The sequence below is a fragment of the Schistocerca nitens genome, chromosome 1 (genome assembly GCF_023898315.1).
Source record: "Schistocerca nitens isolate TAMUIC-IGC-003100 chromosome 1, iqSchNite1.1, whole genome shotgun sequence".
In the NCBI taxonomy this organism is placed as follows: Eukaryota; Metazoa; Arthropoda; class Insecta; order Orthoptera; family Acrididae; genus Schistocerca; species Schistocerca nitens.
The window spans coordinates 324,336,731-324,349,270 of NC_064614.1; the positions used below are offsets into that span (position 1 = coordinate 324,336,731).

The window sequence follows — 12,540 nt, forward strand, 5'->3', positions numbered from 1 at the left end:
ATACTGATACGTATCGATTGCTTTTCTGTATAAACAGTGGCTTAGACACACTTTGTGTTTACAACAGACGCCAAGGGGGGATAAGGTATTCATTTTTCGACGTCAATCGTAAACATGATGTGGTCATGGTTGCCATTTAGGTGTAGCAACAACACTTTTGGTTTTTATACCTATATGGCTATGCAAAAAATATATCATCGATATAGAGGAAAAAGGAAAACACTCGGTTTTGCAAGAGCCATATCTAAGTGATTGTCTCAAAGCTCTCTAAGGATAGTTCAGCTATGATTGCAAATTACCACGTGTATGATCGACATACTTAAAATCAAACAAACAATAAGCTAATGTTAATAGGTGTTTTAACAGATCCATCCCGTGCTATTAAAGAAAGCGTAGAGTAGATACATCGAATATTTGACGGAACACACGTGAATAATGGGATTAAGGCAAAGCTTTCTCAATTTATTTTGTTAAGCGTGCTGCAGTCCATATTCAGAGTAATCAGATTGACATGGTAGTTTCCCAATCTGTATGTCGGTGATGTAATGAAGTTAACAATAGGCCATAAGGGTTTACCTTTCTTGTGGATCTCCAGGAGGCCATGAAATATAAGAAATCTATGTGCCAGAGGGAGGAGATTTCTAATAACATTCTCTACTAGTGACAACGGTTGGATTAGCTCATACTACTATCTTATTTTCTTGAGGCTGCTGCAATAGTCGATACATGTTGTTTTCCAGGATCATAATCAGCTTCTTCAAAGATTCGGCTCCACTGCCCGTAACAGCTGACAGTCCAGTGATAAGAAAATTGTTGCAGAGTGTGCGAAGGCCGTTACCCTTGCTGCTTGTTAAATGTTGAGCAAGTGGCTTGGGTACTGAAAGAATCTGCCTCATGTTCTGGGGTATCCCATCTACAGCTTCAATGGGTACCTTTCGAAAGGGTTGTTCCCCACCACTTTTATTAAGAAAATATAAATACTTTGTGGCAGTCCAATGATAAGACGATTATTGCATAGTATGCGGAGGCTGTACGTCTTGTTGCTCATTTAGTTACTAGCAAATGGCTTATGTAATAAAAGAGTGCGTCTCATTTTTCGACGAATTCAATCTGCAGCTTTTATGCCCGTTTTCTGAACTGCTTGTCCCACACCACTTATTATTTTGAATATAGGGATGATTCGTGGCGATGGCGTGAAACTGAATCCGTTCGTATGAGCCGAGATAGCTTCAGCACTGAATTCACTCAGCATCATGTTGATAAGGTAGCGCTCTGGTGATTTACGGTACCAGAAGCGTTGCTGCGAAAACAGGCTTAACTTTCAATTCACAAGTGGACATGTTTTGGAATGACATTGCTGATGGACGGCCAAGAGCTCGTGAGCGTTTCCGTCAAGGTGCTACCTGGGATAATGCATCCCGTCTTGCAGTATGACGTGGAAGGCACGGCAAACACATGTATAGGTGTTAAAAGTTGAGCGTGCACACAAATGTCATTTATATGCTAGCAGAAATAATCTGAAGTTTCAGGCTCATTTTATTCTACGAAAAAATAATCCTGAACCTACATATCATTTCTGCTATCCTTCTTCCTTTCAATTCGTTCACCTTTTCCTTAGAGAAATAAAAAACGAAGTAAGCTAGGAAATGACCAATTTTAGGTATAGTTATTTATGAAGTTTTCCATGTGTTCAAGAATTTGAAGCCCTGCATAAACATTGCCTTAGTAACCATATTTTATTATATATTTTTATTTTATTTTGCTTTACATATTTTTAAATTTTATCAATAGTAATTGAGTACATTTGATTTACTCCACGTATTTTTTGTAAATTTTGTAGATAAATGGTTAAACAATTAGTTATTAATTGTGATTTTATATCATTACCTATCCACACCTATTTCTGATAAAAATATACAAAATCTCAACAATGATATTGCTGAGGACAGTTAGACAGTGAAGGCATTTTAGATCAAGCTGCTTCTTTTTTGCACTTCGGATTAATTTTGGAGAGAAGTTCACGATGATTATGATTAAAGTTCTACTTTCAAACCGCTGTAGAAATAACACCACTGGTCAGAATGACGTCAAATTGCAACAGAATATTATCGGAGAAGGGGCAAAACGTATGGCAGAAGAAAAATAAATAGTTACGAAATGTACCAATAGATGGCAGTGTAGGCATCATAATTTAATAGTGGTAGACTAAAAATGACATATGAATCATACAACAATACCTAAGGTGTACGTTTGACGTTAAACAAACTATACTACTGTGCATGGGTGTAAAGCTGTGATACTGTTAGTTACGTAAGCCCATCCACCACGGCAAGGTCGTATCACAGTGGAGGGGAAAAAACGGTTTTTAATATTCCTGATGTCAAAACCCGCATAAAAAGCATAAATCATCAATTTTTTCAATGGTCCTGAGGCCAAAAACCGCATAAAATGTATCAGTCAAAATGAAACCGGATTACTACACTACTGGCCATTAAAATTGCTACACCACGAAGATGACGTGCTACAGACGCGAAATTTAACCGACAGGAAGAAGATGCTGTGATATGCAAATGATTAGCGTTTCAAAGCATTCGCACAAGGTTGGCGCCGGTGGCGTTACCTACAACGTGCTGATATGAGGAAAGATTCCAACCGATTTCTCATATCAAAACAGCAGTTGACCGGCTTTGCCTGGTGAAACGTTGTTGTGATGTCTCGTGTAAGGAGGAGAAATGCGTACCATCACGTTTCCCACTTTGATAAAGGCCGGATTGTAGCCGATCGCGGTTGCGGTTTATTGTATCACGACATTACTGCTCGCGATGGTCGAGATCCAATGACTGTTAGCGGAATATGGATCGGTGGGTTCAGGAGGGTAATACGGAACGCCGTGCTGGATCCCAATAGCCTCGAATCACTAGCAGCCGAGATGACAGGCATCTTATCCGCATGGCTGTAACTTATCGGGCAGCCACGTCTCCATCCCAGAGTCAACAGTTGGGGACGACTGCAAGACAACAACGATCTGCACGAACAGTTCGACGACGTTTGCAGGAGCATGGACTATCAGCTCGGAGATGGCTGCCGTTACCCTTGACGCTGCGTCACAGACCGGAGCGCTTGCGATGGTGTACTCAACGACAATCCTGGGTGCACGAATGGCAAAACATTTTTTTGGATGAATCAAGGTTCTGTTTACAGCATCATGATTGTCGCATCCGTGTTTGGCGACATCGCTGTGAACGCACATTGGAAGCGTGTATTCGTCATCGCCACACTGGCGTTTCACCCGGTGTGATGGTATGGGGTACCATTGGTTACACGTCTCGGTCACCTCTTGTTCGCATTGACGGCACTTTGAACAGTGGACGTTATATTTCAGATGTGTTACGACCCGTGGCTCTGCCCTTCATTCGATCCCTCCGAAACCCTACATTTCAGCTAGATAATGCACGACCACATGTTGCAGGTCCTGTGCGGGCCTTTCTGGATATAGAAAATGTTCGACTGCTGTCCTGGCCAGCACATTCTCCAGATCTCACACCAACTGAAAACGTCGGTTCAATGGTGACCGAGCAACTGGCTCGTCACAATACGCCAGTCACTACTCTTGCTGAACTGTGGTGTCGTGTTGAAGCTGCATGGACAACTGTACCTGTACACACCATCCAAGCTCTGTTTGACTCAATGCCCAGAGGGAGTGCTTTTGAACTTATTTCGGACAGGTGATGACTTATGTTTCCATTCCATGGATGCGGCCTTCGATTCGGGCGTGTAATGGTGGACCCACGTATCATCCCCCGTCACCATGCCAGATTAATGGTAACGCACGAGCTGCTCAAGGCTGAACGAGATGCCTTGTTCCATGTGTGACGGGGCACCTATCGTGCTGACACCTTCCTGTATCGAAGAATGTCGTGGATGATCGTGTGAGCTCGCTCATGTCCGATTCCAAGTTCTGCCGTTACTCCATCGATGGTGATACACCTGTTCTTTTTAATCATGTCATCTACCTTCCTGACATTTGCATCTGTAGTGGCCGTGCGCGTCCGTCCGGGTCTCGGTATGTCCTGCACTTGCTGACTTCCATCACTGAATTGCTGGCACCATCGCCGCACCATTTGCCTCGACATCACTTCTCAACCACACACCTTAACAAGGCGGTTATGAATTTCTGTGCCTGATACTCGATGTGCCCATTCATAGCGGATAACAGCTCTCACTTCCGCCTTTGACCACGATTCTAAAAGCCACTATCTCTCCATAGCTCCGGGAAAAGACTGAGCGGCTGGCCTCCTCTTTGCGCAGGAACTGCGACAGCGCCATCTGCTTGATCGCGGTCGACCTCTACCCAATGGTGTATCGGCGTCTTGCATGTGCGCGTTCTCCTGCAGTGTCGTCTCTTGCCCACATAACACTACTCTGCCCACAGTCGACAGGGGAAGCATTTTCCAACTCCCCCTTGTACCATCCACACATCAACGCTGTTGGAGAAATGGAATGACATAGTGGAGCAAAAGACATCCGTACCAATGACGATACAGGTAACATGACCGGAAGCACCTGTCTCTTCGAAAAAAACATGACCCTATGATAAATGATGCCGTAAACTCGCACCACACAGTGACCTTTCGAGGATGAAGTGGTACTGGTTGATTTGCGTGTGGATTTTCCGTTGCCCATATTCTACAATGCTGTGTATTGACATATCCTGTCAGATGGAAGTGGGCATCGTCTGTCCACAAAATCATCAACGGCCAATCATTGTCCACTTTCATGTGAGCAAGAAATTCTAAAGCAGAAGTCTCTCTTGCTGGCAGGTCAACAGGAAGCAACTCGTGCACATGGGTAATTTTGAATGGATAGCAAAGAAGGATGTTTCTTAGGATTTTACGCACCGTGCTCAAGGATATGTCCAATGTCTGGGCAATTCTCCATGCACTACACGTTTGCACATCGCCACTCGTCTGCTCCTGCATTGCTGTGGCCACTGCTTCCACCGACGTCGAATCAATTCGTTTCTTCATTCTACAAGGCTGCACACCAAAAGAACCCGTCTTTTCGAATTTCCGAATCATTTTCTCCAGACCCACGGCAGTTATCAGACCAACGCCTTTTTTCAAACTTTCAGTGTCCAGAACTTCTGCAGAGCGACGTGTGTACGCTCACTAACCTTGTAATACAGCCTTACAAGCATAACGCGATCCTTCACTGAGATAGTCATGGCGAACGTCGCAGACGCGATAGAAGGAAAAACCGTGCACCCCGCGTTTTTATACCGACTTCAATGGGTCGTGCACATGAAAGGTGTTTTCATTTACTTATTCTGACACATACAGAGCCAACTATAGATCAGTTTTCTCACTATTTTTTCTTTTGCCATACGTTTCCCCCCTTCTCCGATAATATTCAGTTAGTTGCAATTTGACGCCATTCTGACCAGAGGTGTTATTTCTACACCGTTTTGTAAGTTTTATTATAATCACACTGCACATTCAAACACTGATTGCAGATACTTCAAATCGGCTGAGTTACCTCGAGGAAGATATCTTTCGCTGAGCCGGGTGTAAAAATGATTAGCGTTTCGGTCGGTTGCTTAAATAAAATGCAAACTTTCTTTTTGGCTATTTATGTAATACAAGAAAATTCTCTTCGTGTGCTTTTGACAAACAGATTTGCATCGCATTATCACTAAAATACAATTTTCTTCTGTATAAACCAAATAACAACTTGACAGCCGATAGTCCGAAGTTACAAGTAAGATAATATAATTCCTTCCTCACACTTCGTTACATATATACCGACGCGACCATGCTTTCAAAACCAAAGACACACGTGTGCCAAAGGCAGGCTCCCAAGAAGTTACATTGGTAGGAAAATATAATGTACTTCTAAAGGTAGAGATTTATTCATTATTTTAAACCATGATTTGCATTAAAAATTTAAAATATTGTTTTAATCGGATCTATTTACCAAATGTAACATAGACTTTAAATAAGAAACGAGCCTACATACAACGGAAAGTCTAGCAGAAATAGAGGTTTCCCCTGTCAAAATTGAATGACACTTAGCTCCACAAAAAACGGTCAAAGGGATCTTCGCTTCAGAAATTAGGAATAGATAGGTCCTGTACTGGTCAAAGATCGTCAGTCTAGGAACTTATTACTGCACTTTGCTTCAGACGAACATCGAGTCTAGAAGCCATCTTGACGGAGTGCTACAGCGGCGCGTCTTGCGGAAAGAGGTGGAGTTAAATTTGAATACATGCAAGACGGAATTTTTTATGACCTCCGTAAATAGAAAAGCTGTAGAACAAAAGTTGGAATCTTGCGAAAGAAAAGGATATGAAGGACGGGTATGCATTTGTTTTGGACTTATCCTTATAAGTTTATTGTAGACACTGAAAGTTCTAAAGTAATGTGTCGATGTAGGCTGCAATGCTATCTTTTGTGATCGAGTACCAGCTGATTTTATACTAGCTGTGATCGTTCTGTAGGCCTGTGAGGTGAGTGAGCGTTAGGCAGTGTGCTACCAGTGTGCCATCAGTTCGTCATTACGATACAATAGAAGCTGATATATAGGACATAAAATCCCGTTTGAGGCCTGCGCTCATTTTTATGTTAATAATTGGCAACCAGTGCTGTACAATTGCAATAAAGTCATGAGATGCACAATTGACTCTTTTATTAGAACATGTCACGCGTTTCGGGATTACATCCATTTTCAGACATCACAAACTTCAACTCCTTCGTAACCAACCAGGCGTACAGCCTTGACAACTCAAAGAAAGTGTTGAATAACATATGACTGCGACACAAGCAGTCTTGAAGTAGAATTCCTTAACTTCATCTACTCCGTAACCATCAAAACATTTAAAAATGTTAAGTTCGCCGGCCAGTGTGGCCGAGCGATCTTATGCACTTGTCTGGAACCGCGCGACCGCTACGGTCGCAGGTTCGAATCCTGACTCGGGCATGGATGTGGGTGGTGTCCTTAGGTTAGTTAGGTTTAAGTAGTTGTAAGTTCTAGGGGACTGATGACCTTAGATGTTAAGTCCCATAGTGCTCAGAGCCATTTTTTTATGTTCATTTTCTCGTTGTTCTCATTTCTACTATTTCTCATTACCTTCGTCTTTCTTCTATTTACTCTCAATCAATACTCTGTACTCATTAGACTGTTCATTCCGTTCAGCAGATCATGTAATTCTTCTTTACTTTCACTTAGGATAGCAATGTCAACAGCGAAACGAGTCATTGTTATCCTTTCACCTTGAATTTTAATTCTACTCCCGAACCTTCCTTTTATTTCCATCGTTGCTTCCTCGATGTACAGATTGAACAGTAGGGGCGAAAGGCTACATCCTTATCTTACACGCTTTTAATACGAGCACTTCGTTCTTGGTCGTCCGCTCTTATTGTTTCCTCTTGGCTGTTGTACACATTGTATATGACCCCTCTCTCCCTATAGCTTACCCATACTTTTCTCCGAATTTCGAACATCTTGCACCATTTTGCATTGTCGAACGCTTTTTCCAGGTCGACAAATCCTAAGAAAGTGTCTTGATTTTTCTTTAGACTACTTCCATTGGGAACTGCAACGTCAGAGTTGCCTCTCTCGTGCATTTACCTTTCCTAAAGGCAAACTGATCGTCATCTAGCGCATCCTCAATTTTATTTTCCATTCTTCTCTATATTATTCCTGTAAGCAACTTGGCTGCATGAGCTGTTAAGCTGATTGTGCAGTAATTCTCGCACTTGTCAAATGCTTCAAATGGCTCTGAGCACTATGGGACTTAACATCCATGGTCATCAGTCCCCTAGAACTTAGAACTACTTAAACCTAACTAACCTAGGGACATCACACAACACCCAGCCATCATGAGGCAGAGAAAATCCCTGACCCCGCCGGGAATCGAGCACTTGTCAACTCTTGTTGTCTTCGGAATTGTGTGGATGCTGCTTTTCCGAAAGTCAGATGGTATGTCGCCCAACTCATACACTCTACACACTAACGTGAATGGTCGTTTTGGTGCCACTTCCCCAAATGATTTTAGAAATTCTGATGGAGTGTTATCTATCCCTTCTGCCTTATTTGATCTTAAATCCTCCAAAGCTCTTTTAAAATCTGATTCTAATACTGGATAAACTATCTCTTCTAATTCGACTCCTGTTCCTTCTTCTACCACATCAGACAAATCTTCCTCCTCACAGAGGCATTCAATATATTCTTTCCGCCTACCGCTCTCTCCTCTGCATTTAGCAGAGATAATACCGTTGCACTCTTAATGTTGCACTCTTTCCTGTATGATGAGTTTGTCCTTTCGGCAATCATTTCTTTTTCGATGTCTTCACATTTTTCCTGCAGCCATTTCCCCTTAGCTTCCCTGCACTTCCTATTTATTTCATTCCTCAGCGACTTGTAATTCGCTATTCCTGATTTTCCCGGAACATTTTTGTACTTCATCCTTACATCGATAAATTGGAGTATTTATTCTGTTACGCATGGTTTCTTCGCAGTTACCTCTTTTGTACATATGTTTTCCTTCCCAACTTCTGTGATGGCCCTTTTTAGAGATGCCCATTCCTCTTCAAATGTATTCACCTACTGGGCTATTCCTTATTGCTGTATCAATAGCGTTAGAGGACTTCCTGTGTGTCTCATCAGTCGTTAGTACTTCCGTATCCCACTTCTTAGCATATTGTTTCTTCCTGACTAATGTCTTAAACTGCAGCCTACTCTTCATCACTACTATATGTTGATCTGAGTCTGTCTCTGCTCCTGGGTACGCCTTACAATCCAGTATCTGATTTCGGAATCTCCATCTGACCATGATGTAATCTAACTGAAATCTTCCAGTGTCAGCCGGCCTTTTCCAAGTATACTTCCTCCTCTTGTGATTCTTGAACAACTAATACCAGCTGAAACTTGTTACAGATTTCAATTATTCTTTCACCTCTCTCATTTCTTGTCCCAAGCCCAAATTCTCCTGTAACCCTATCTTCTGCTTCTTCCCCTACAACTGCATTCCCGTCTCCCATGGCTATTAGATTTTCATCTTCCTTTACATTACTGTATTACCCTTTCAATATCCTCATACACTTTCTCTATCTCCTAATCTTCAGCTTGCGACGTCGGCATGTATACCTGAACTATCGTTGTCGGTGTTGGTTTGCTGTCGATTCTGGTAAGAACAATCCTATCACTGAACTGTTCACAGTAACACGCTCTCTGCCCTACCTTGCTATTCATAACGAATCCTACTCCCGTTATACCTTTTTCTGCTGCTGTTGATATTACCCTATACTGATCTGACCAGAAATCTTTTTGTCTTTCTTACCACTTCACTTCACTGACCCCTACTATTTTAGAGGGAGCCTTTGCATTTCCCTTTTCACATTTTCTAGTTTTCCTACCACGTTCAAGTTTCTGACATTGCAAGCCCCGACGTTATTCTTCCGTTGATTATTTAATCGTTTTCTCATCGTAACCTCCCCGTTGGCAGTACCTTCCCGGAGATCCGAAGTGGGGACTACTCCGAAATATTTTGCCAATGGAGAGATCATCATAACACTTCTTCAATTACAGGCCACATGTCCTGTGGATACACGTTACCTGTCTTTAATGCAGTGGTTTACATTGCCTTCTGCATCCTCATGCCGTTGATCATTGCTGATTCTTCCGCCTTTAGGGGCAGTTTCCCACTCTTAGGACAAGCTTGTGACCTGAACCTCTTTCCGCTCCTCCGCCTTCTTGGAAAAGGCGTTTGGCAGAATGAGGGGTGACTACATTTGTCGGAAGTCTTCGGCTGCCCATGCTGATTATTAATCAAAATTTAAGCAGCGGCGGGATTTGAACAGGGGATCGAAGGCGTTTCGATTGTGAACCAATGACGCTACTCCTAGAACACTATTAAACAAAAATACATCTATGTAATCAATGAGAAGAGTCGCTTGGGCAACATACTTGCACAAGGGCTTCACTGATCGACACGTTTTTCACACTATACTTTTCAGTGCTGCAAATACAAAAAAAGGCTGATACAGAAGGAGTACTTAACCGGGTCACTCATAAAAACCGTTTACCTGGGGGTTTGCAGATAGTAAAGGCAGATTATAGATAACTGGCAAATACAAAGATATTCAGAAAATGTCTGACATAAACGACTCAAAACGGCTACAGATCTTTGACTGAACACCTTAGCTGAGTATGTTCCTTCAAAAGTTCAGCTTTGTGGGGTACAGCAGTTCATTACGGATAGACACAGACATGAATAGACATAAGCACAGCAAAGATTATATATGTATGTCCTGAAGTGCATGGAGAACGCCGCTGTCTAAGTAAATTAATAGTCATATAACGAAAAATAGATCTAGTTTATGTACCGATGGTTAGTACCGAGACTGCATAATTGGCTTCTTGTCTCTCTAAGTCCATGTTTATACTGGATGTTTGCGAGACGTCCGCTGTTCAATATAAAATGTCAAATCGAAACAGTTTCAGCCATTTAAATTTCCCGTTATATTTTATTTTTGCTATAAGTTTCAGCGTTACGCTACACCATTTTCAGGCACCCTGACCGACGTGTAAGAAGAATCCCGCCTCCTGTACAGTCAACAGTCTGCAGGCTGACTATCGAAGGGATCGCTTTGTTGGAAAGAAGTCTACGGGTACCACTGACTGCGTCCTGGCCTCTATTTTCACCCTACGAGAGGTGGAAATCTTTCTACATGTCGGTCAGAGGGCCTGAAGATGGCGTGGAGTAACACAAACTGCTAGCAAAAATAAAATAAAACTGGAAATTTAGGCGATTGATGGTGTTCAGTTTGGAATTTCTTACTGACTTCTTTGTCTACAGAAAGAAATATGATACATCAGTTCAGCTGTAAAACCTCAGCAGCCGCCAGAAATCGGTATATTAATCACTTAGCCGCAACTACTTACGTGACCATAAAGTCATTTCTTCAGGTGGAAAACGGGTGAAACTAAACAAGATACGAAGTTTACTTTTAGAATCAAACGTAGATTGGCAGTATCACAGTGCTGCAGTGTCAATTGCCAAGTGAAGACTTCAGATCTTAAATTGTGATTAGATCTCCGTGAGGGTAAATAAAAGACGTCGCCTGTCTTCCTACTTGAGAAACGCATCCATTATCCATCCAATGAAAGAGGACATGATGCAAGATGGAACACTGAAAACAACTTGAAGACGGAAACCGAACCCAAGACCAGAATCCTCCCAATATATCCATGTTACCAGTAAGTGGAGTGAACATACCAAAGGTAAAGCGGCTAAGACACCAGCGCAAAACACAATGAGTGCGCGGGTCATGACAATGTGAGAATACCCAGGCGCGTATGCGCGGAACCGGAGGACCAATCTAGGAATGGGCTCTGAGCACTACGGGACTTAACATCTGAGGTCATCATTCCCCTACAACAAACCTAACTAACCTAAGGACATCACACACATCCATGCCCGGGGCAGCATTCGAACCTGCGACCGTAGCGGTCGAAGGGTTCCTAACTGAAGTGTCTAGAACCGCTCGGCCACTCCGGCCGGCACCAATCTAGGAGACTGGAGCCTCCAGACACCTGTAAGTAACTCCTAGGAATGAAACTGATCAGAGAAATTAACTAAATGATAGCGTAAGAAGATAGGGCAACATATGTCCAATTCTGCGGTTTCGATTCTCGTCACCATTTTATTTTTAGGGCTTCGTGTTGCCTCATGTCCGCTGCCATTTTATGAGTGACGGATGTGTATTTTACACGCCAGTTTCAAACAGTAATGTAGAGGCCGTCTATTATTTGTCCTCATGGAGATCTAATCGCAATTTAAGGTCGACAGCCCCATCTGGTAATTGACGCAGCAGCAGTTTGACGCAGTCAAGCCACAGTTGCTTCAAATTGTACACTTTGTACCTTCTTTAGGTTCGCCTGTTTTACACCTGAACATGTGACTTTACGGTCACGAAACTAGTTGTGATCGAGTGATTAATAAATCAATTTCTGCCAGATGCTGGGGTTTTATTAGTTGAAATGGATTACAACAGTTGCGGTTCTCACACATACTAAGTGATTAAGAATGTAGTAACAGACAGAGATATGTCACTGACGACAGAGAGAATGCCCCAGTAAGTTTTACAGACATGCGAGCGGGCGCTGCGGGTACTCACGTAGCATGTCGATGACGACGCTGGTGGAGAGCAGGACATCCGGGTGGTTGGAGGCCCTGCAGGTGAGCTCGCTGTGCAGATAGCGGCGGCCCAGCGGCGGCAGCCGGATCACGTGGCTCACGCTCTCCGGGTAGCCGGCGGTCGGCTGCCCGCTGCCGGCCGTCACAGGCGGCTGCGGCGGCGTCCGGTTCACTTCGACACCGTCCAGCCACCACGACACCACGGGCGGCGGCCGGCCTAGGAGAGAGAAACACTGTCACGTCCGTCGTTCGAGCAGTAGAATACCAATGTTCGCAGGGCGTTACACACGATCCAATTGCAATAATGTGACCATCGCATATTTTTGACGACAACTTGCAATAAT

The 12,540-nt window shown here is 43.1% G+C and overlaps 1 protein-coding gene across 1 annotated transcript in view; it reads right to left on the minus strand.

Moving 5' to 3' along the window:
• The window catches only part of LOC126245375 (neural cell adhesion molecule 2-like), a 624,777-nt gene extending 612,509 nt beyond the window's left edge, over positions 1-12,268 (minus strand). Inside the window, exon 1 of the mRNA XM_049948313.1 lies at positions 12,177-12,268. Coding sequence (XP_049804270.1) covers positions 12,177-12,183 — 7 coding nt within the window. The 5' untranslated portion in view covers positions 12,184-12,268. The remainder of the gene's footprint in view (positions 1-12,176) is intronic.
• Positions 12,269-12,540: the final 272 nt, after the last annotated feature.